The sequence below is a fragment of the Amblyomma americanum genome, chromosome 4, assembly GCF_052857255.1.
Source record: "Amblyomma americanum isolate KBUSLIRL-KWMA chromosome 4, ASM5285725v1, whole genome shotgun sequence".
Classification (NCBI taxonomy): Eukaryota; Metazoa; Arthropoda; class Arachnida; order Ixodida; family Ixodidae; genus Amblyomma; species Amblyomma americanum.
The window spans coordinates 120642740-120667380 of NC_135500.1; the positions used below are offsets into that span (position 1 = coordinate 120642740).

General features: G+C 49.1%; 1 protein-coding gene across 2 annotated transcripts in view; it reads right to left on the reverse strand.

Annotated features, from left to right (window-relative positions):
* Rcd6 (Reduction in Cnn dots 6) overlaps positions 1-24641 on the reverse strand; it is a 96810-nt gene that overhangs the window by 21106 nt on the left and 51063 nt on the right. For both annotated transcript variants that reach the window (XM_077661615.1, XM_077661614.1), the window contains exon 2: positions 3771-3825. In XM_077661615.1, coding sequence (XP_077517741.1) covers positions 3771-3825 — 55 coding nt within the window. The remainder of the gene's footprint in view (positions 1-3770; positions 3826-24641) is intronic.

The following is a 24641-nucleotide window of genomic DNA, read 5'->3' on the forward strand; positions in this document are numbered from 1 at the left end:
TCGCGTTCAGATGGAGCAAAAAATAATAATTCTGCGAGTTCTTTTTAGCCAACAGCGCGCCTCACAACGGCACATATACTATAGTTTGCTTGGCTTCAGGACTCTATAGTCTCTCTCTCTCTATCTCTATTCAATGCACGAAGTACATTACGCGGTTGCCTTTTCACTCTCCCCTCTCCGGTCCCACGCTTTCCGCTAATTTTTTAGCGCCCCTCCGTTCCACTCAGGTGCCCAGGTGCGCCTCTGTACCAATGTCAAGCCACTGCTGCCCTGCACGTGCGCTTGTCCCCCGTGCACAGAGGCATCTGTGCACAGGGGATTGTGGAACGGGCAAATACGTGTGATTCAGTGGGAGCCAGCCTCACCAGTACAGGCGTAAGCTCATAACAGAGGAGAATCTGTGTACATTTTAAATAGAAAGGAGTGAAAAGTGAGTAAGCTGTTCTCTAGTACACTTCCCTTTTACAAAAGGGAAGTGTACTAGAGAACAGCTCGCTCCCTTTTTACTCCCATATGGGAGCTCAGTTGAGAGAAGCGCAACGAGGGGGTATATATAGAGCACAAGAGAACAACCTGCGGCATTTCACGCAGTAGGGTTAACCAGGTGTAGCATGGGTTAGTCTGCAAGCTTTCGCGTTCGTATCTCGATACAGTATTCCACAAACATGGAGTGCGAGTAAGGGCTTGCAGAGAATCGTGGTGCTCCTGCATTAGCGAGTTAAAGAATAGAAAAATTCGCTGGAGGCTCTTAGATATCTCTTAACTGCGGGAAGGCGAAATCCGTTGGCGACTCATTGCACTGATTTGAATTTGCCGCGCTTGAACTCGTTTCCCGACAGAGAAGAGCAGATGGCGCGAGCGTGGCAGAGAGATAACGTGAGATCACAAGGTTACGTGACATCACGACCTGCTGCGCCGTGATGTAACGTAATGTTAAGGTCAAGTGGACATAGGTCACGTGACCTAAAATGTAACGGACGGACGCGAGTATGAGCCATAGAAGAACCTATGGGGGATAGGGGAACTGCGCGGGGGGGGGGGGGGGGGGGGGGAGTCATTGCGCATGCGCAGAGCAATAACGCCTCTGAAGTTATTGTTGTGCACATCCGCACATCGCAATGGCGCCGCGCTATTCCCCTAGTCTCATAACCGAGAAGGTCCCCTATTCTAAAAATCTCTGTTATCGTTAAGATGACCGCGTTTTGTTGTTGTTTTTTCAACCTATATAGAACCGCTAAAGTGGCTCAAACCGTGGTGCTTTAGCGACCTCACGGGCCGCTTACGCTCTGCGGGCTACACAGAAGAACGGATGAACCAGCCTATAGGCACGCATAGCAATATACAATATGTAACGGACCGTGAGGATGGCTTCAGCGCGAAATGCGAATGTATGCGGAAAGCGAGAGCTAGTGAGTGCGTAAGACAGCCAGGCTTTGTACGCTTTGACGTTCTGGTTAGTTATCTTCGCGTTCCGGGTATACCTCCTCGCTTTTACAGCCACGCCGCCACGACCAAGCAAAATCAAACGGCAAAGAAAGTGTAAGCTCACAAGCACGGTTTACCGCACTGTAACAACGCTATAACGTATAAATATAGATTTGTCAAGCACAGTTAAGGGTCGCCGCTCTCTATCTACTGATTAACCAATAAGAAATTTTCCTGATTACTGGCGATTGGTGAATTTCCTTTTCTAACCGGAAGGTTGAGACGGCGTCACAATTAGTACCACCAGCGATATATAAATATTTTACCAAAGCGAAATCATCATCATCATCATCATCAGCCTTACTACACCCACTGCAGGGCAAAGGCCTCTCCCATGTCTCTCCAATTAACCCTATCCTTCTCCAATTAACCCTATCCTACCAAAGCGAAATACTTTTACTCAGTTGTGAAGTGGCCTAATGGCATGAGCCAAGGAGTCGAGTAATCCGGAACCCGCATAGCCATCTGTGACGCGCCCAATGAGAAGCAGTCGCAGTCACGTAATAAATGCTTCACGTGCCGCTGGCGGGGACATTACTGTTCCGCTCAGCAGCTTACTTCCGGAAACTGTGCACCCAGCTATTTATTTTGACGTCCTAAAAACAGTAAACACTAGCGATAGCAGACCAGGAATCTGACGGCATCTTATAGACAGTTTAAGCAGCTTTGAAATGGTATATGAGCCGACACGATTAGACAATGCATCGTTCGGGGGAACTCTGTTGCCGTGATCGCCACACTGCGATAGTCCTTTATAAAGCTCGACTCATCCGATGTGGGGCATGCACGCAGCCTCGCACTCGAGATGTTAGCTTCGATATCTCGGATTAGCGGTAAGTCCTGCCGCTTAACGAATAGCTCCACGCGACACGCACACGTGAGTCGTTACAGCAGACCGAAGCTGCGACAATGATCAGGAAGCGCCACGCATGTGTGCTCCCGAATGCGCCTGAAACGAGAAACACGCCTATACGATTGATGATGGGCCTCCTCTCATAGACAGCGTGCGGAAAGAACGACCTCTTTGAGCGCACATAAATACGCATAAGCTGCGCCGACCCTCGACCCACAAACGACAAGCGTGCCCCCTAAAGTCGGCCGCGTATACGTGATGGACGGCACGGCAAGCAGTAGCTCCTGTGCCGCCAGCAGCATGCGCCCGTCCTTGTGCCCTACTCGTCCGCGCCATTTTTATAGCGCATTTCTCTCGCTTAAGCAGCATTGTGCTCTATAGCGCTTAGCGCTGTCTTATCCGATGGCCTCTTTGTTTCACCATACTGACAAAAATTGCCCAGAAACACGAGGACTAAGTTTCGTGTTTACTTATACTTACAGAGGATTTATAAGTATGCTTGTTGCAGCATGTTTATAAATCGCTAAGCTTTGTTTTTTTTTAGTTCGCTAGCACTTATAGTGACCATTCCCTGAATTTAGCCGTTGTGTGTTCGTCTGTTTGTCTGCCTGTTTGTCTGAAGCCAGTTTTGTGGCAGGCTGCTCATCTCTCCAACGTGCCAGGCGGCAGCTCATTTAATCATGACAGGCTGCTCGGGAAGGCCAACCTGGGTCGAAACCCAACCCAAGCAACCCAAGTGCCATCGATGCCAGCATCTGCCATAGGTGGGAAGTGGCGCATCGCTTGACCACCACTGCACCACTGCGCCAGGAGTGGTATAGAAGACTCCCAAGGACCCATGAATGTAGAGAACAACCGGTTCCGCATGTGTGGACATGAACCCATTATCGCTAACCGAACAACTCCCATCCGTGGGAAATGGTTTAGTTTAGTTTAGTTTATAGGGATTTAACGTTCCAAAGCGACTCAGGCTATATGAGAGACACCGTAGTGAAGGGCTCCGGGAATTTCGACCACCTGGGGTTCCTTAACGTGCACTGACATCGCACAGTACGCGGGCCTCTAGAATTTCGCCTCCATCGAAATTCGACCACCGCGGCCGGAATCGAACCCGCGTCTTTTGGGCCAGCAGCCGAGCGCCATAACCCCTGAGCCACCGCGTCGGCTTGCGTGAGTAATGGATCTGAACACCGGTACCAAAGTGAAAACCGAAGTGCTATTGCACCTAATTAGCATTTGGCCTCACTACGCAGATCGACCTTTTTTTTTCCTTTTTGCTGTGACATTCTGTGGCCATTCAGTTCTGACGCGGCGGTTGTGACGCATGACTGCGTATATTCTGTCCCGATCCCCAGTCACACTCATGCGCGTGCGTCGAAAAACAAAAATAATACTATCAAAACAAATATGACATAAAGAATGCCGAGCTCACCATTGTTTTCTATGATCCACCACAGTTCCATTATGAAAGCACCCAGGTAGACAATCTGGAAAAGAAGACAACACAATAGAATACTTGGTACCTGCACTGTTATCGAAATGAAAAAAAAAATAAAATTAGATAAATAAAGCAAGTAAGTGCGTGAAAACAACTCGTGCATAGAAAAATTTCAGCAATCACTGTTGTAAAAAAAAACCACCAAAACACCATCAAAGAGTTACAGTGAATATGTACATTATCTGTAACCCCAGCTAGGAACTTTAATTCCTACTTCCCACGCAAGTTCCGTATTTTTGAAAGCAAAAAATGCTTTATGAAATCAGTGTGTTCGGATGCCGATTCCAAGGTTCGGAAATCGAATCCTGGCCGCATTCGAGCGAAATACATTAAACCCCAACTGCCAACCATGACTACAGTGGATTTCAGGAGCTCTGTCATCGACTTCACCATCATCATCATTTCTTAGACCTTTAAAGACCCCGGTTAGGGCACTGCATAAGGCAAAGACAGTAGCGCACAAAACAAAATAGCACGGAAACAGATGGCCGTAGCAGAAACAGTAATCAATCAAAAACACTCAGCCAGGAAGATACAGTTGAAATAAAGAAGACGCTGTGCCTACTTGAGCGAGTTGTGCAATTTGTGCGCGGAGAGGCAATAAATTGTTTGAATCTGTGCAATGCCTGCTACTGGAGTCGCTGGAAATTTCAAAACTTCAGGGTACCGCATTCCATCTGTCCGCGCCACCTTATCTGGAAAGATGATGGCTGCCGATTCCTCGGTGTGTTCCCAGCACAAGAATCAGCCTACAGTGGTCATAGTGCCTGTGGTGCCCTCTGTATCTGCCTTCGCGACGTCATAACCATTTCTTCGAAGTTGGCGTAGCGAACTTCGGCGATATCGTATAGGCTGAGGCTACAAATAGACAGCTAGGGAAAATAAACTTTCGGAACTCGCTTAAGCAGCACCTTGAGCATGAATACAGAGGGGTGGGTGGGGGGGGGGGGGGGGGGGCACTGGAGGGGGCTGCTACAAACATAATTCCTGCGAAAGTTGGCGCTCGCTGTTCTGGCAACAATGGACAATGGCAGCCATGGCAACCTTTCATATGCTTGGCAGCACGCGAAGAGGAGGGAGTCACCGACCGATTTTTCGGGATCCCAAGGGGCCTCGAAAACGTACTAAAAACCGAGCAGTCCGAAAAATAAAATTTCACCAGAAAAGTATACTTTAGTTCAACTTCTAATAGCGAATATTGGTGGACGAAGGGGTCGCCAGTTCTGTGCACATTCTGAAGCTTCACAAGACTCAAACGAGCGGTGACTGCTTTCGTCAACTCGGCGTTGATTGATTGATTGATTGATTGATTGATTGATTGATTAATTGATTGATTGATTGATTGATTGATTGATTGAATTGGCTGTACTACCAACGTACCGTTTACTTCCAAACGTCGCTTTTTTGCATGCGTGTACGTGAACTGTTTGAGTAGGAAAAAAAAAAAGGATGTGCAGAATGCGGCAGGCAAAGCGAATGAACGAGGATAACCGCCCAGCTCCGCGAATTCCTTGGTTGCCGCCGCAGCATACGTGTTTGCCCACGCAAATATGGACGGCCGTTGCAGAAACGACGGTTATGCGTGCGATATGCGAGAACGCCGATATCACGTCCGCCCGGCGGCGGGCGGGCGGATCGGGTATAGCTACGCATTCTCGGCATCGCACAGCGCCGATTCAGCACCGGATATCCTGCTCACCCGGTCTGTAACTGTTTGCTTGTTCGCCGAAGCAGCCAATGGGCATCCATTCTGCAAGCTTATACGTGGGTCTCTGTACCGGAGCCAACACAGACTCTACGATGTACATCGACGTTGTCGAAACTCATAACCTCGGGTCCTGCTGATTTGCCCTTGCACCCTGGCGGAGGAATGTATGCGCAGCTTTTTTTTTTTGGTACAATGTATAGCATCCACATATGTCCTCATGGCTCTGTGTTCATGTTTCTCCGCAATGCTGTTGTGGATCCACTGACAGTGTCGCTGCTTTCAGTGAAGATCAGAGTAGACTAGAAAATAAGATCGGGAAAAAGAAAGGATGGAAAGGGAGACAATGTGCTGGCGCTTTGGAGGAGCAATTGATGGAAAATTTGAGAGTAATTTTCCCCACAAGCTGAGCACAAAGAAGAACACTGTATGACAGTTTATCGTGCCTCAGTGAGTATACTCACTCCCAAGCCATGCGTGGTCTCTCGACTTCAGACAGCTAATTATCCGGAGAATTCATGCTCACGACCACACGTTCCCTAATGCTCCGGCCCGCATTGACAACCTCGTTTGTCCTGTGGGTAAACGCTGGCATTTGTTGGTTGCGACATACGATGAAGGCGACGCTGAAGTCTTTTAAACATCACCCCCATCAACATCATCACCAGCCTAAGTTCAATGCAGGATAAAGACATCTCCCGATATCCCATAATTACACGTGTCCTGCGCCAGAGTAGCTACCACACAAACTGCCAACTTCATCTCCTAGCTTCCAAGCGACGGTAAGCGTCTGTTCAGCAGCTACCTCTGAAGTAAGGTGTTTGTAAGTGAATAGCACCGAAAAAAGCACTTATCGCGTTAGAAAAGAGTGCTAAGATATAAATTTAAGCCAAGTAAGGTAAGACCACAGGTCTCCAAAACGAACCCATAACGACAGCTCATGTTGGTTCGTTCCAAAAGATTGTTTATGGGGTTTCAAGCCCCAAATCGACTCAGGTAATGAGGGACGAGATTTTGGTTCAAAGTTGTTCCAAAAGACGTGACGGTAACCGAAGAAGCGCGTTTAGTGAGGTTGGTTTGTTCGTGATCTAACAAAAGTCGGGAAACAGCGATCAGAATGCGAACACAGAAGACGATGGCAAAAGCACAGCGTTGTCACCTCCATCTGCGCCGATGCTCTGACTGTTTTACCTTTTAACCATACATTTAACTTCTAAGCGCTGTTTCCGGCCATTTGCCAGGTTATTTGCCACAGGTATCGTTCGTTCACTTCGCTACTTCGCTGGCTCGCGCCGGCCCATCGAGGCACCCTACAGACTCGGGACACAGCGCGCCATCTGGCCTCAAACGCACTAAACAAAGGAGCCGTTCAGCGGTGTGCTGCAACAGGTGGAGGAGTGGGGCGGAGCGACGTAGCGCAACGATGCAAGACAGGCGGGAGGGAGGGATCCGCGCGCTGGAGCTGCGCAATGCCCCCCCACACTGAAACAAAAAGGAAATCGCCTCAGGTGAGATGGTACAATCCGCGCGCTCGCGTAGAGCGATGGGGGAAGCGGGAAAAAGAAACGACGTGAAAAATGAGAGAGGCGCAACCGTTTTCCTGTTCCGCCGACAGATGGGCGCTAGGGTCGGCCCCGTTTATTTGAAGTCAGCAGCGCTGCCGCCGCCGGCGCTTCGAAACGCAGCGTGGAGAGAGACTTTCCGCGTAAACCTGCTGCGCCATTAAAAATGTGCAGCGTTCAGGACGCCACACGGAACGCAGGGGTCGTCGCTCACTAGTTGTGCGCAGAAGAAAATTGCGCACAATGTCTGCGATCAGCGTCGTCTGCTTCTAACCTGCGCCGAGCAGACGACACTGAGGACAAATTGATCACTGCGTTCAAATGACAAAGTAAAGCGGAGTTTTTAAAAAGTTACAAAGGACCGAAAAATGAAATACACGTCGTCGCAGGCCGTTTTTTACAAGCAAACCGCAATGAAGCCAAGTCCTGTTTTATGAAATTTCTGAGGCTAGACCACACAGTTATTCGCATTGAATCGGCGATCACGGAGTCCCTAAGACAATGCAGGTCTGTCAGCAACAACACGTCCCGAGTTTGAATGAACACGAGCGTTCCCAGCCCCCAGCGAGCGGGTAGATATATTCCACTTTTTATGGTTTATGGGAGTTTAACGTCCCAAAGCGACTCAGGCTACGAGGGGCGCCGTAGTGAAGAGCTACAGAAATTTCGACCACCTGGGGTTCTTTAACGTGCACTGACATCGCACAGTACGCGGGCCTCTGGAATTTCGCCTCCGTCGAAATTCAACCGCCGCAGCCGGAATTGAACCCGCGTCTTTCGTTTGTTCAGCAGCCGAGCTCCAGAACCACTTAGCCACCGCGCGGCTGTATATTCCATTTTCAACTCCAATTTTCGCAGTTAATGAAAACGTCTTTTGCTGCCGAACGAACGCCGGCAGAGCCAAAACAAGCAAACAAACAAACAAGCAAAGTTTGCTAAGCTGAGGAACACTGCTGTCGCAGTCTTCCGGAATCCCATTGGTTGTCGGTGTCGCGAGTTCCTGCAGTACTGCACGGTACTGCCAACGCTGAGTGTACGCAACCTCCGCCGCTACCGTAGCCGACCCTGCGGCGACGCGTTCCACTGGCTGGCTGCACCCTATCGGACGACCTCGACTTATCGCTCCGCCATCTAAACCGTTCCGTCCACCTTCGGCCGCGGCGGAAAAGCCAAACACACAAAAAACAAATAACAGAACACGAGGAAAAATGCGCACTGTAAAGGGAAATTCTCCGACTTGAGAAGCGGTCGACCGCGAGGAAGTCGGCCCCCAAAAGCACACGCAGTTGTGTTTTGCCCCCCCCCCCCTCCCCTCCCACAAGTATCACGTGTGTTCGGTGCAGCGGCAAGCGCTTACGTCACGATTCATTGTCATGCGAAGCAAATGCATGTCAGCTGCGACAATGTACCGTTTGTTGCGCTTGGAATTGTCTCCCGTTCACTTGCGCGCGGGAGAGGTGTTGAGGAATCGTTGGTTCTGCAAGCAGGCGATCGACGAGGCTTCTGTTTGTGTGCGTTCGGTGTTTGTGCGTGCCTTGGTGCGTGCCAGCTTGCGAGACAAACGTTCGATTGACCGCGCAGGGTGTGAGTGAGTGACGCAGCTAGGCCAAGGGCGCGGAGCTGAGACTCACGCAAGAGAAGCGTGCGTTGAAAATGCGCGCACGAACAGATACAGAAAACGGTGGTCGTTCAAGGGTTGGAAAGTTCGAAGAATGCGCACGCCAGGTTGCGTGTCCCCAGTGCACCGATCGAGATGCCTTTGTATTGGCTCGAAGAAACGCATGCGCCGTGAAAATACGCGCAATGTTCAGCGTCGAAGGTGACCAAGACCTGTCAGCACGTACGCTTACTTTTTTTTTGTTCCATTTTTATTAGCTCACACAATTTGTCGCGGGCGCTAGCAAGAAGACCAATGCATTTTTTTTTTCCTGATCCTGATCCCTTCGAGCTGTGTACATCTTGTTTTTCAGTGCATTTACAGTGGTGACAGCCTTGAAGCTCTGGCCCAGAGCCAGTTCAAGGCTATCAGTTGAACCTCGTTATAACGAATTTTAAGGGGCCCGGCGATTACTTCGTTATAGCCGTAGATTCGTTATAGACCGCGTTGACATAGCTTCCTTGGGGATCATCATTCCTTCGTTATATCCGTTACCTCATTATAAACCGTTTAGCTATAACGAGGTTTGACCGTATAGCATTTCAAAATTTGGCGCTGAGTTATAGTTACAACCCGCCGCGGTGGCTCAGTGGTTAGGTAGGGCACTCGGCTGCTGATCCGGAGTACACGGGTTCGAACTCGACCGCGGCGGCCGCGTTTCAATGGAGGCGAAACGCTAAGGCGTCCGTGTGCTGTGCGATGTCAGTGCACGTTATAATCCCCAGGTGGCCGAAATTATTCCGGAGCCCTCCACTACGGCACCTATTCTTCCTTTCTTCTTTCACTCCCTCCTTTATCCTTCCCATACGGCGCGGTTCAGGTGTCCGCCGATATGAAGATACTGCGCCATTTCCTTTCCCTAGAAACCAATTTTCCATTTATTTATTTTTTTCAAATTTTTTTAATACTTACAAGCGTTCGCTGGTGCATACCGGTGTGAGCATTACAGAATCACCAATCAGAGTACATAAATTGAAAATAACTGCGCCAACAACACAGAAAGTTTTCAAGAAGAAATTGTCTCGCAGCGGCATTCGAGCAGTGCGTTCCGTGTCGTAAGTGTTGTAAACAAGTTATGAGCACCGTGACCAGAGAAACGAAAAATTGGGGGGGGGGGGGGGGACAATTAAGCTCCGCCTTAATGATGTGACGCGATAGCGCTAATGAGTTAATGCCCATACATACGCAACTGGTCATTCTCAACTTGACATTCGCATGTCCTGGGGAGTCCTCTTACCACTCCTGGCGCAGTGGTGCAGCGGTTAAGTTATGCGCCACTGCCCTGCGATGTCAGGTGCTGCCACCTGTGTGGCTTGTGCGACCCAGGTTGTCCTTCCCGAGAAACCTCCGGCGATCAACCATTAATTAAACTGTCACCTGCCACGGCGGCTAGTTTTCTCACAATCCGATCGGTAGGTTGCGATGTCGCCACAGGGTCACGTGACCTACGTAGCCAACCTAGGTTGCTTCTCCGGGAGTACTGCCGAGGCTATCCTATATACGCTTCACTATTTATCGCTCACAACACCGACAACGCCGACGCGGGATTTTCTGGGCAACGGGGCCTTTAACGCTATCGCGTTAAATACTTTGATGATGTGCGACATTTTGCCACAGGGCCATTTCGATAGGGAATTCAACTGAATCAAGATGGCGGAATCGACGCAACCTGGTTTTAATCATGAAAAAAGAAGAAGAAACAATAAAGCACGGAAGGCGCGTGGCACAAGCAACGCATCTAATACAACCCTGTATGCGATTTCACACAGCGTTCCTAATAAACAAAAAAAGCCGCGTCCTCTCGTCTGCGGCCGAATATACACGGTGCCGGGCGGCACGCTACGCGTGGTCTAACAAAAGACCGCCTCGCGATGACGAAGCACAGCCTAAAAGGTCGTTTAGGCTTCGCCCCGCTTCTTTCGAGGCGATGAGGCCGTACTCCTTCGTCTATCTTGTTACGGCGAGAACAAAAGATGCAATTATTTCCCGCTCCGCACACTGACACGCGAGAAGGTCGTTGACCAGCAGACATCCAAGCGCCACTGCCGCAGTTCGAGTCAATCCCCAGCTGCGCTCACAAAGCGAAGTAGTGCACGCGTCATTCATTGTACACAGAAGCCTAAAAAAGGACCACTCATCGTGTTTATCTTCTTTTTTTTTTAGTAGCAGCGCGCGGAGTTCGGTGCGCCATTCGTCATCGCACTATAGAGCAGCTGAGTGGTGTATTAGACGGTCGTCTGCGCTCGTCTTGAGAACGCTGTCCATCACGCTAGGCAATCGCGACAAGGCGAGACAATGGCGTGACGTCGGCTGCCTGAATGAAAAAAACCTGAGCACTGGCTGCCTTGCTTCTCGCCGCCTCTGAAATGTGCAGCTCGCTTTGCGCACAGCCTCGGTCTTGAATGAACTCGAGGCGCAATTATAAACTCTCCCGTTCTTGTTCCAGCAACGCGCTGCTCGCCACTGGCAATTCAGGCCATCGTAGTTATTTTAACACGATATAGCGTTAAAGGCCCCGTTACCCCTATAACCTGGCGATGTCAGCGTTGTGAGGGAAAAATAGCGTGCCGCACGCTGGCCCAAGTGGCCACCCGCCAGAGAGGCAACCTGTAGGTGGACCACATAGGTCGCGTGGCCTTGTGGCGTCATCACAGTCTGCCTACCGGATTATGAGCAAACTAACCACCGTGGCATGTGGCTGTTAAATTATTGCTTGGTCACAGTGCTCGGGAAGAGCAACTTGTGTCGCACAAACCCCACCGGTGGAGCAGCTGCCATTGCAGGGCAGTGGTGCATCCCTTGGTGAAGGAGTGGTGTGAGGACTCCCAGGGATCTATGAATGTTAAGTTGAGAAGGACCACTTCCGCATATATGGGCATTACTCACTAACGCTATTGCGTCATACCTTTAAGGCGGAGCTTAAATGTACCTTCCAATTTTTTTCAGTTCGTCAGGGCGCCACTTGCCTCTGCGTATGAATTAGAGCAGAATTTTATTTTACTGGCCACTTTTCCACTACCTCCAACGGATGGTGCGCACAAAACAAATTTGTACGACCAGTAGTTTCGCTCGTATTAGCTGAGAGTGTTGTGTGCAACAGCAGAGATAAATTATTAGCTGATAATCAGCGCCACGAATCTGCGCTGTAGACTGCGACTGTAAAGGATGCTACGCTGGAGGTATGTATCGAATTGCCACCGCAAAGTTTGTTGATGTGAGCTGAAATACAGCTCAGGCAGCCGCTTTTGCGTTTTATATCCGGCATCTAATTTCGGCCGCATCGGAAGGGTATCGAACCCCTGACCTCGTACTCAACAGCAGAGCTCCCAATAGCTATTGAGCCATGCAGGGTTTCCAATACCGCGTGGATGTTCTGATCTTTGACGGTTCGGGAACTCCTGCAGTGCCTGTCTTAGCGCCTCGAAATTAGAACCAGTCTATATGGATTCCGCAGCTACATACGTGCTCGGCCTCAAAATGCGCTGTTATGCGGGTATGGCAGCGTATACTCTGTGAGAACAGAGCGCGGAGAATGTTTGCAAGGCGATCCGCAGTCTCCGTCCGGCTCCCCCCGCGTGGTCCCACACGTTTCCGGTGCGGATGACGGAGTGGAGTTTCGCCCCCCATAAGGACGCTAGACGCGCCATGACGCGAGAATAGATGGAAAAACGGGTTTTATCACAGATTCGGTCCCTTAACAAATAAAACGACTCCAGTGACGAAAAATATCGCATAGTTTTTTTTTTCAGGGCGCGAAATTGACGAGATGGTGTTTGAGTAGGCATCAGAAAAGAGGTGTAGCGTTTGTAAATTATGGCCGCCCCTCAGATCCCAAAGAGCGCGAGATGACACGCAGCATGTTGGTCGCCATTTCTCTGCACTCGTGTGTGAGTGCCTTGAACCATGAGTGTTATGCTTGCGTAAGGAAACGGGTAACGGGAAACTTGGCTCATGCATAGAAATACACACATACTTCGGTGTGAGTAAAAAAAACGCGGTGGAACAGACAGGCGAACGCTTGCATCACAGGCAATGTCATAGCCATTCCTATATATATATATATATATATATATATATATATATATATATATATATATATATATATAGATTTAAGAGAACGTTTATAAATAAAAGTGTCTTTGTAGAAGTGCCCACTTCTCTTAAATCTTTATTCTGCGGAGCCAACGCAACCTACGTTCGTAACATTATATATATATATATATATATATATATATATATATATATATATATATATATATATATATATATATATATATATATATATATATATATATATATATATATATATATATATATACATACACGTACGCCGGCATCGAAAGTGATACAGTGCAACTAAAGAAAGCTTTCATACCATCCTGGAACTCTCACTCATTCTCTGAAAAATGAACATTACCAAACGAGATTTTGAACCTTGCATTGGATGTCGAGAATAAAACAAAGTGTTAATTCTTTCCCTGCCTCCCCCCCCCCCACACACACACACACACGCACTTCATAAAATTATATTGGCTGAACATACCGACATGGCCAACTGCACTCAACGAGCTTTGCTTTAGCCCTCTCGACTCCTCTTCTCCGATACCTCGTTCCCCGCATCTACATCGCAAGTACTATACAATCGGGCACAAAAGTCTCCAGGACGCCCGAAAAGTGATCTAGATGCTTGTTAGCAATCCTCTTATTTCTCCATCACGCAATATAGGACGTGAGTTCGATTTTTACCTCCGTGCGTGTGGTCTTGAGCCATCGCCTAAAAACAAGCTATCGGCTTTGCTTGCCTCACACTCGTGTTGGAGACTTCTGTCCCTCATCATCAGCACGTCAGCGCAACTTTGACGCGATATACTGCTGTACACATCTGATTAACTTAACTAGACGCACTTCGTTTCTTAACTATTACTCACACGAAACACTTCGCTCGCGGACTTGCAAACAAGTACATAGAAAATTGATAATGATCGATATTTAATAAAAGAAGCCCACGGAAAACACCGCTCTGGCTTCAACTCGTCGGGATTTGTGCACACATTTCCGCAGACGTACCCGCTCCGACTGCTATACTTCAATACGAAGTTAGGCGCATTCGAGGGACGCCCTACAGTAAAAGGTGTCCGGAACGGTGGGACTCCCGATCGAGATGCATGGGATATATGTACGACCAGTAGAGAGATGAGGTCCTTGCAAAAATTTCTTTAGACAGTCTATAGACGCCCATAGATTTTTGTCTAAAAGTTTATAGACTATAGACAAACCGCAGAGAAAAGTCTATAGGCAATACAAACCCTATAGACAGTGTATAGACAATCTATAGATTTAGGGCCATGCACTTTTACTAGGCTTTTATCTATAGACAGTTTATAGACTAAGAACCGACAGAAAGAAGTATCTATATATGAAGGAAATAGAGTCAATAAGAAGTCTGTAGACTGTTTTTGTAAGGGATGAGTAAGCGAGCACGGTTAACTTAAACACAACAAAAACAACGCAAGTTCATACATCTATGCGCTGTCTGCGCGAGCTAGCCTTGAGCCCAATTCGCGGTCAAGGAAACACGTGAGGAACGATGCCTGCGCCAGGCCGCCTAATAGTATTCCATTTATGCTACCCCGCCAGTAGGCTTAATGTTCTCACGGGAACACAAGATCGCACGATACGGAAAGTCACGTAAGAAGAACACCACAGGGAAATTAGCGCGCAGTACACAAAGCACGGAACGGAACGGCAACACGAGGAAAAGAGTGGAGGAACATGCAGCAAGAAAAGACCTGACCACAAAGAAGCAGCCATTCATGAAGGCCCGGCTCGCTCAACGAACCGGCGCACACTGCCGCTTACGGTAATGTGGTCACGCCTCCTCGGAGCCGCTGCTGCTTTTCTTTGCTCGCGCGGACGGAACCGCATCTTCCATCGTGCATGAGTAACACTGCCAAGGATGCCCACACGCGGAGACCACACGAGGCGTTCGCGGGCGGCCCGAAGGGGGATCCCGCCCCTCATTTGCCGCGCGGACCACGAATGCACCCGGCGCTTTATGACGTAACTCGTGACAGCCCACGACGAGCTTCCGCGGTATGGGCACAACTAGAGTCACTAAACTAGAGTCTTTATTTAGTGACTCTAGGCACAACCACGGTACCTAGAAGTGCTGCGCAGAGCTCCAGCCAGCCGTCGTTTGTGGCAACGCGCAAGGCGTGAAAATCGAGATGTTTGGTCCTGACTACAGGGGGTGGGGGAGGGGTCAATTGGCGTTTATTTGGAAGGAACACAATATACATCAAAGCTTGGCGACAGATACCACAACGCGGTAATAACGCGGCATAGGACACTGCTCTGGTTCCTGCATAACGCAGGCCTCGCAGCATTAATGTTTTATAATGTCTTGTGTCGCGCATTTCGAAAAAAAAAAGTCTACCTGATGAAGGCACCAGACGGAGCTCGAGGACAGCGATACACATGTTTCTTTGAAAACAATTAACAGGGACACGTAATTACCTTATGCGTTGACACCGCGATAGCATTAGAACGAGTTGATGCATTTACTGGAAGTGAGGTCACTTCACTCCAGCCAGTCGGAGAATTTTATGGCTGACGACACATCCCCCCCCCCCCCCCCCCCCCCCCCCAAGCTTTAAATGCTATCGCAAAAAGTAGGGTGATTGGCATTGTGTGGTGTACAGAGTTAGCAAAAGGCGTTTCGTACGGACAAGCAGATGTAAACGAAACTGTGACGAACCACTTTAGCAGCGACAACGATCTTCTTCTACACTGAACACTACGTTTAGTATTGTTTCGCTATCTTCTCATTACTGCCCCCCCCCCCTCCCCTCGAGTAAATTATTTTAACCTTGCCGTCGTCGCTCTCCAACGCAACAGTGTTAACGCGGTCACATTGCAACGTCAGTTGGAATCGGTCTGTGCCACGGCCCGCGCACTTGGCTCACGCTATATAGCACCCAACGAATAACAGGACAACTCTGTAAAGGCACAGCAAGGTAAAGCTTGTGGGAAAACACACAAGGACACGGATACACCCACAGATAATAGGCAAAATGCCGCAGATATTTAAGTAAGACTGCGACCCGGGGGTATACTTTGAAAATATGCGCATAGAGCAAAGTGCAGTGCTGTGAACGACACTATACTACCGCTGAGAAAGAAAGAAAGAAATTGAGGAAGAAAGAGAGAGAGAGAAAGAGGAAAAGAAAGAAACGCGAAGTCAGCCAACAGTGCTAAAGACCGCAAAGCCCACCTGTGTGCGCGCACCATCGCTTCGCGAGGCAAGGTTAAAGATACGCAACCACGGGGGAAGGGTGCAAAGAGCGTAGGAGAGCTTGGAATATTTCACAACTGGCAGAACGCGACGCCCGCGCCGCATAGCACGCAGCTGTTTGCTGCAGACGCCTGCACGCATATATACGACTACCGTGGCCGCCACCAGGTTCATGTAACCGGGCTTCGTAACCGGTCGCCACACAGACGCTCGCGCGGCGTGACACATCCGCGCGGTGCGACAACCGACGGCGTTCGTTCGATGACGTCGCTCCAATAACCGCGGTCCCCCGCTCGAGTACACGGCTGTACATTTACGTACATATAATGCATACGTAACACGCCGGCGTACAGGTTTCACGTACACGCGCGATGGGAGATGTTTGCGGCAGAGGCACACGGAGACGGCGCTGACCTTGCCGACATCCGCCCCTGAACGCCGCGGCAGAATGCCGTGGGTGTCTGGATGCAAATGCGCAGGGTCGCTCCGCGAGTTATGGGTCGGCCCTCATCTACGCGTCGTGTACCGGGAAGCGAAGGTCCTGGGAACCCCCGGGGACGATGAGGCAGAAGAAAGGCGGAGGACGCGCCAGATGCACCCCTGCGCCAGCCCGCTACTCTGGGTGGGAGGAAGGCCGCTCGAAGAAACACGGGGGGTCATTGATAAAGACGCGTCGGAGACAATCCGCGAACGGCGACACGTGCACTGCTCGCCAAATGTGAATGCGTCACTCTGATTTCGCAGATGATAAGCAGATAAGAGGCAAGGGACAGAGATGCACTAGAGATACTAAATGTACTTTCAGTACTTCCCAAGTAATGACAAAGCTGCTGCGTATAGTATACGACAGGCGAATTTTCTGCGCTGTATTCACGGTCGTCACAGTGGCCGCCATTTTCTTGCGCGTAGAGCACGTGGCTTATCTCCGCCTTGTCCGGCCTGCACAGCTAAAGGGAAGCTATTTACAACTAAATGAAGCCCGTGATGTTACGTGAATACTTCGCACAGATTGAGCGCGTTGGGGCCCCTTCTATTGGAAGAGAGTACGTTCCGCGTCTCTCTCTCTCTCTCTCTCTCACACACACACACACACACACACACACACACACACACACACACACACACACACACACACACACACACACACACACACACACACACACACACACACACACACACACACACACACACACACACACACACACACACACACACACACACACACACACACACACACACACACACACACACACACACACACACACACACACGGCACTAGACGCCCGGCGAGCACAAAATTTTATGCTGCCCTGTAAAGTATACACACGAACGCAGCAGGAAAGTACTAGGTGCCTCTAAATTAAATTTTCTTTTCTCCCATGCAGAAAAAAATTAATATCCGTACTGTGTGTTGCCATCACCTGACGTTTACGCAAGCGAAACTGCTGTGCATCACGAGATTTTTCTTTTTTTTTTTGCGAATCCCTGAAGCTACAGGATGCACCTTCATTCACTTCTAAAAGGTGGTCACGGAGTATTTCTTGGTTTTGGCGGGACGAGTTTGAATGGAGCTCGAGAAAAACGTTAACTCTAAATTTCTCAACGATGCATGCGTCTTTGCTGCTGGACAAATATCAACATCGCGTATCGTGCAAATTGTGGAGGTGCCCCGCAAGGTGAGATGTAACGACCATAGCATGGTGAGCTCTCGAATTTGTCATGACTCGAACAGGGAATGGAAGAAACTTGTAAGAAAGAAACCCATCAACGAGTTAACAGTAAGATGGAAAGTAGAGGAATTCAGGATCTCGCTAAAGAGCAGATATATGCAGCTCTAACCGAGGCCGACGACATTAGTGCTCAAGCAGTGAACAATAACCTCAGAGACTAAATGAGCAAAAGAAGTAGGCGGTAGAATTGTTAGACAGGATACCTGCAAGCTCCCTCAAGAAACGAAAGATCTGATTAAGAAACGTCAAAGCATGAAATCCCCCAACTCAACAGCCAGGAGAGATATGGCAGAGCTTTTAAAGTTAATCAATAGGCGCAAGGTAACCGACATAAGGAAGTATAATATGGACTGAATCAAGCATATGCTCTAAAAAACGGAGGTAGCCCGAAAGCAGTCAAGAGGAAATCAGACGTAGGCATACCCAGAATTTCTGCACAAGCGCATTTTTCAGCAGAAATTTGTTTATAAACCCATTTCTTTCACACATCGTAACATTCCACTACAACAATCATGAGTTCCGCAGATCTCCCCTCAGGAGGCAGGGTTGAATTTTTTTTTTTTTGCTATCGCCAAAAACATTCCTCATTGGTTTTATGCGGCAGCCTTAACTACTCGATGAGAACGATGGAGAAACTTTCAAAGAAAGACTTTGCTACGGATCGGAAGAATGGACCGTTATGCCTCCAATATTTCTATAACAGTACTTTACAATATTCCGCAGTTGCTTCACAATTAAAACTTACATCCAAGGATCCTGAAGTTGTATGCGTTAAGAGAAGAGGAAATGTCATCACCAATATGAATAAGATAGTTAATGAATATAGCCGCGAAGTTCTGCACCGACCTAAAGAGTAGCCGAAGAAATCAGAGCGATAATGCGCGAAGCAAGCTGTGCAGAGAAACTAGACATTCCGCCGGTAACGAAGGAGGAAGTAAAGAAAGCCTTAGGCGCAATGCAAAGGAGGAAATCAGCCGGTGAGGTCAGGTAACAGCAGATCTGTCGAAGGCCTGTGGGGAGGTTGTGCTAGAAAAACTGGTCGCCCTGTATACGCAGCGCCTCATGGCCTCGAGCGTACCGGACTCTTGCAAGAACCCCAACATTATCTTAATCCATAAGAAAGGGGACGATAAGGACTTGAAAAATTACAGACCAACTAGCTTACTGTCCATTTCCTATAAGGTATTTGCTGAGGTAATCCCTAATAGCATTAGGACCTTATACTTCAATCAACCAAAAGAGCAGGCAGGCGCTTTCCTAAAGGGCACTCGACGATAGACCATATTCACACTATCAGTCAGGTGATAGAGAGATACGGCAGAATATAACCAACTCCTATATACAGCCTTCATAGGGTAGAAGAAAGCATCTGACTGAGCCAAAACCTCAGCAGTCATGCAGGCATTTGCAGGCATTGCGGAATCATGGTGTATAAGAGCAATATGTAAAAAAAAAAAAATCTGGAAGACGTCTACGGTGGCTGCACAGCCACCATGGTCCTCCATAAAGAAAGTAATAACATTTCAATAAGGAAGGGTGTCAGGAAGGGAGACACGATCTCGGCAATGCTATTCACCGCTTGTTTACAGGAGGTATTTGGAGACCGTACTGAGAACAGCTGGGGATAAGAGTTAATGGACAACACCTTAGCAATCAGTGATTCACTTGATGACACTGCCTTGCTAAGACACTCTGGAGATGCGCTCCAAAGCACGATCAATGATTTCGACAGGCAGAGCAGAACGGCGGGTCTAAAAATCAATATGCAGAAAAGAAAGTAATGTACAGCAGCTTCGAAAGGGAACGGCAGTCTATAGACTGGCAGCGAGGCGCTGGAAGCGGTAAGGGGATATGTCTACTTATGGCACGCAGGTATATAGTGACCGCAGATCCGGAATGGAAGTTTTGAAATATCCTTCTAGAGAAAAGTATGTAGCAGCTGTATCTTACCCGTACTCACCTACGGGGCAGAAACGTGGAGGCTAACGAAAAGGGTTCAGCTTAAGTGAAGGAAAACGCTGCGAGCCATGGAAAGGAAAATGACAGATGTAACGTTAAGAGACCGGAAGCGGGCAGAGTGGGTGAGGGTACAAACGCTGGTTAATTACATCCTAGTCGAGATCAAGAGGAAGAAATGGGCTTGGGCAGGGCATGCAATGAGAAAGCAACATTATGCAAGAGAAGGCAAGTGTAACAGGGGGCGGCAGAAAGTTAGGTGGGCGGATGAGATCAAGAAATTTGTGGGGATGAGGCAGCCGCAGCTGGCACTGGACCGGTTCAAGTGAAGAGATATGAGAGAGGCCTTTACCACGTGGTGGACGTAGTCAGGCTGTTGTTGATGATGATTACGAAACATCATCATACTCAAAAAGAGCCGTACAATCTATTTTTGCTAAGAACAAAAATTGGATGTAGGTATCAGCGTCCCTTCAACCTCTGTTCCCCATAATCGACGCTGGCGTCTCGTAGTGGCTTGTTTTTCGGGCGAAGTTCTGCGACCAGTAGGGAAAAAAAACTAACAAAAAGACGGGAGGTTCGTATTTACGATGAGACATTGTAACCGGATTCGAACTTCTAGGCGCTGTACATTTCGGTGCGTTTTGGCGCAAATTAATTATCAGCGGTTCCGGTATAAACAGATATGTAATGCAATGACAATAACCGACAAAAGAGATAGAACTACCTCAACCATTTATCATGCAGGCCGTGTACTCGGAATGGGCGCTTTTACGACACACGTTTACCGATCGAGCCGCAAAACGATTTCGTGCGATTGGCACGATTGTCAACGCCATAATCATCAGGTGTGTCAAGCCCACTGCAGGACAGACACCTATTTCTGGAAATGTCTTAACTCTGAATAGACTGACGGTTGAGCCCGTTAATGCAAATCTCGATCGATTAAATCCTACCGGTATGAAAGCATACTAAGCACGCGTCCTGCGTGTAGTTTAATCGCTAATTATTGTGCGTTTTCACACTGACAGAATTTAATTGATAACCTCATCGCTTCGCCTGGCTCTCAGCCACTCCTGTTCAGTTTGCCTTCTATCAGCATTCATTCGGCTACTCTGCCAGACCACCCATGATGTTCCCCAGATCAACAGACCAACAGATCAAACCCGCCGCGGTGGCTCAGTGGTTAGGGCGCTCGGCTACTGATCCGGAGTTCCCGGGCTCGAACCCGACCGCGGCGGCTGCGTTTTTGTGGAGGAAAAACGCTAAGCCGCCCGTGTGCTGTGCGATGTCAGTGCGCGTTAAAGATCCCCAGGAGGTCGAAATTATTCCGGAGCCCTCCACTACGGCACCTCTTTCTTCTTTCACTCCCTCCTTTATCCCTTCCCTCACGCCGCGGTTCAGGTGTCCGCCGATATATGAGACAGATACTGCGAGATTTCCTTTCATCAAAACCAATTTTAATTTTTTTTTTTACTGATCAACAGACCACTCCAGACCACTAGACCAAAGGCAATGGCACTGCATAAAGTTTAGCCAGGTGGCTGTCGCTCATGACGTTGCATGCATCATTTTCCTTTCGATAGCCCGCTGCGGCCCCCTCGCGATTATTTTTAGAATAAACTTTAGTGAAGCTGGTTGCCTACTAATATTTCGAGGGATATCGATAGGTGCTGTTGGTCGATTGGGAGATGCCCACCAAATAAACTGTCTTATTCAGCTCGATTTATAGGACCTGCATCACATATTTTCTCATTATTTTCCAGAGAGCGTGGACGCTCCGACCTTCGACTGGAAGTCGTGCCTGTGCGCGAGTGGCATGTATGCTTCATCAACGCACGATGTGAGCTGCTCCGAGTAGCGCAAAACTCTGGGCTTTTTTTTTTCCCCTCCATTCACGCCTTCTCTTTTCCTTCGTTCCGAGCAGACTCTTCCGTTCTAAAAAAAAAAAAAAAAGATGTCGCCACCGTCTGGAAGACGTTGAAGTAACGAGTGTTAGCTGTTTGGTTTACTAGAATTGATATAAATGAGATTAAAGGGAGGTACAGCAATGGAAATACGAATTTGACATCTTGGATTCACCAATAAATCACCAAATGGATATATCAGTGACATCACCAATCAATCACCAGTTGGGTCGCTACAACAATTTACTATGGGGGCCGCCATCTTGAATTCCTCGGATTTAGAAAATTTCACGCCGAAGGAAGGTGGTAGCAGACCGCAAGGAATAGATAAACGTGATGAGTAAGAGCTAACGCTCTTAAAATATCTATCCCCGACACGCGTCTTACCCAATCATAACTAGCGCCCAGAGTCTTTCGTTGATCCATTGTACACCTTCTTATTTACAAATATTTTTCTTTTCTCCGTTGCCTTCTGAAAACAACTGCGCACGGCATTAGGCCAAATGCGCGCAGTGAAGAACGCACAACTTTATTTTTTTTCTTGTTTGAAGGCTCACCCTGCATGTCTCGCACTGCACGCGGCTGTCTGCATCGTGAACGAGGCGCTCGTAAACTGGAACGGGCAAAGTCGTCAGATCACGGCGCACTGCGAGAGACACGCGAGGGTCCGAAGGGAATGCCTACGTATGTCAGCCCACGGTGACGCAGCGCGGCGGGATCGTGGGTTGGCTTCACGGCGGTACACTGCTTCGTGGTTTGTTTCTCCCGAGAAACGTCACGACCGAACAAATAAAAAAAGAGAAATGAACAAATAGTGAATTTAGGTGCTTTCATACTGTCCTATTTAAACCTGAATGAGTAAGTGGAAATTCATCTAGCAGAAGATAGTTTCAAGCCATGGTTCAATGACGCAGTATCTGTCTCATATATCGTTGGACACCTGAACCGCGCCGTAAGGGAAGGGGTAAAGGAGGGAGTGAAAGAAGAAAGAGGTGCCGTGGTGGAGGGCTCCGGAATAATTTCGACCACCCGGGGATCTTTAACGTGCACTGGCATCGCACAGCACACGGGCGCCTTGGCGTTTTGCCTCCATAAAAACGCAGCCGCTCAGTGTTGCTATCGTCACCTCTCGCCACTTCACACCCCTTTCTTCCCCACGCACGTCTATCCAGCACAGCCGTCAGTGCACATGAACATTCCTCGGAACGGTGCTTCTCGTGTTGTGTTGCTCCATGCAAAAACAAATGCACTACGCTCGCAAAACTCACGCGAGTTTTGCAAGCGCGCATTTGTTTTTATGTGTGTTTTGTTTTCTGGACTCAGACGCTAGTAAAAACAGCTCCTTTATCGATAGCATTGCCTTGAGGGCCGGGGGTCACGGCTTTAAACAAAGTTTAAAAGTTTCGTGATGCATTTGCATGAAAATTTTCAGCATATTAGAAATCATTTTATAGCTAATCTCCGAAAATTTCACTGTTATATCTCAAGAAAATTGTTTTATAAAATATACTTTTCCTCTTAATGTTCGACAAAGCTGCTGAGTATAGTTGATGGGGATTTAACGTCCCAAAGCGACTCAGTGAAAGCCTCCGGAAATTTCGATCACTTGGGGTTCCTTAACGTGCACTGACATCGCACAGTACACGGGCATCTGCAATTTCACCTTCATCGAAATTCGACCGCCGCGGCCGGGATCGAACCCGCGTCTTTCGGGTCAGCAGCCGAGCGCCATAACCACGGGGCCAGCACGGCGCTCGAAGCTGCAGAGCAAAAAAAAAAAAAAAATGTGGCAGTAGGCTGGTTGAACTTTCACTGCGTTCCTACTGGCGTCGTAGTGGTTAAAAAAAAAAAAACTTCCGGCCATTTTTTGGCGGGTTTCTAAGTCGCATCCCCACTTGCAAGTAAAATTCAGAGGTCAACGCCAACGCAGCTTCCTTATTTGCCTATTGCAAACATGGAGTTAAATTTCCTCACTAGCGCAGTGCTCCGCCACCGACAGCATGATGACAACCGACAAAACGGAGCCACATCATACAGCTAGGAGACGACGTGGAAAGCGAACGGTTGAAGCAGCGCTCCAAAACAGACAGCGAACAAGTAACTGAACGCCGAAGCAACTCCGGACGTCCAAGTAGTTGGAGACCAACAGCATCAGCCCGCGCCGCGTTGCCATGGAGCAGGGGGTGAAGACCTCCAGCTGCGCGAAAGGACATGTGCGGCTTCCCCGCACGACAGGCAGCTTTCCCGAGAAGCGCAGCCTGCGGGGACGCGTAGGCACGCACGCGCGCGCGTCGGCTATCGCACAGCCCCACGCGTCGCTCGCCGCAACATCTGCGCTCTCCAGACACACTCGTGCGCCAACGTACGCGCCACACACGTCACGCTCGCAGAGAAGCGAGGGAGAGAGAGAGAGAGACAACGCTCCGATTCTCAAACAGCAGACGAGAGAGAAAGGGAGAAAGCAGCCGTTCTTTTTTTCGCCCGCGTAGAATAGAGCGCGCACAGATAAAGGAGAAAAGAGGTAAGTAAAGAAGGGAGCGGCGGCACAGACAGCGCTGAATCGGCTCAGAAGAGCGAACCGACCGGCTGCGGGCAGGCGGCGTCGGCGTCGAAGACGACAGCTATAGCTGCGGAGGCAGAGAAGAGGGGTGGGGGGGGGGGGGGGGGGGGGAGGGGGGGTGGTAGGTGTGTGCTTCGGGGACAAAAGGCGTCACCTCCGCATTCCGCGGACCGGCTCCCCGCCGCTGCTTCTTTCGCGAGAACCACGCGTGCGGCTTCTACTCACTCGGCTCCTGCTGAGGGACTCGCTACTCCGTTGCTGCTCTGGCAACAACGAGCTTGGCGGAGCTGCCTTTTTCTGCGCGCCGGCAAACCAACAAACAGCGCTCTGGCGACTCGCACATAGGACGCGGCTGGCGTTTCACGACCGCAGCGCCGGGATAGAAATGAAAAAGGCCTAGGGGGAAGAGGGTGAGGATAATATTTGTTGAACGC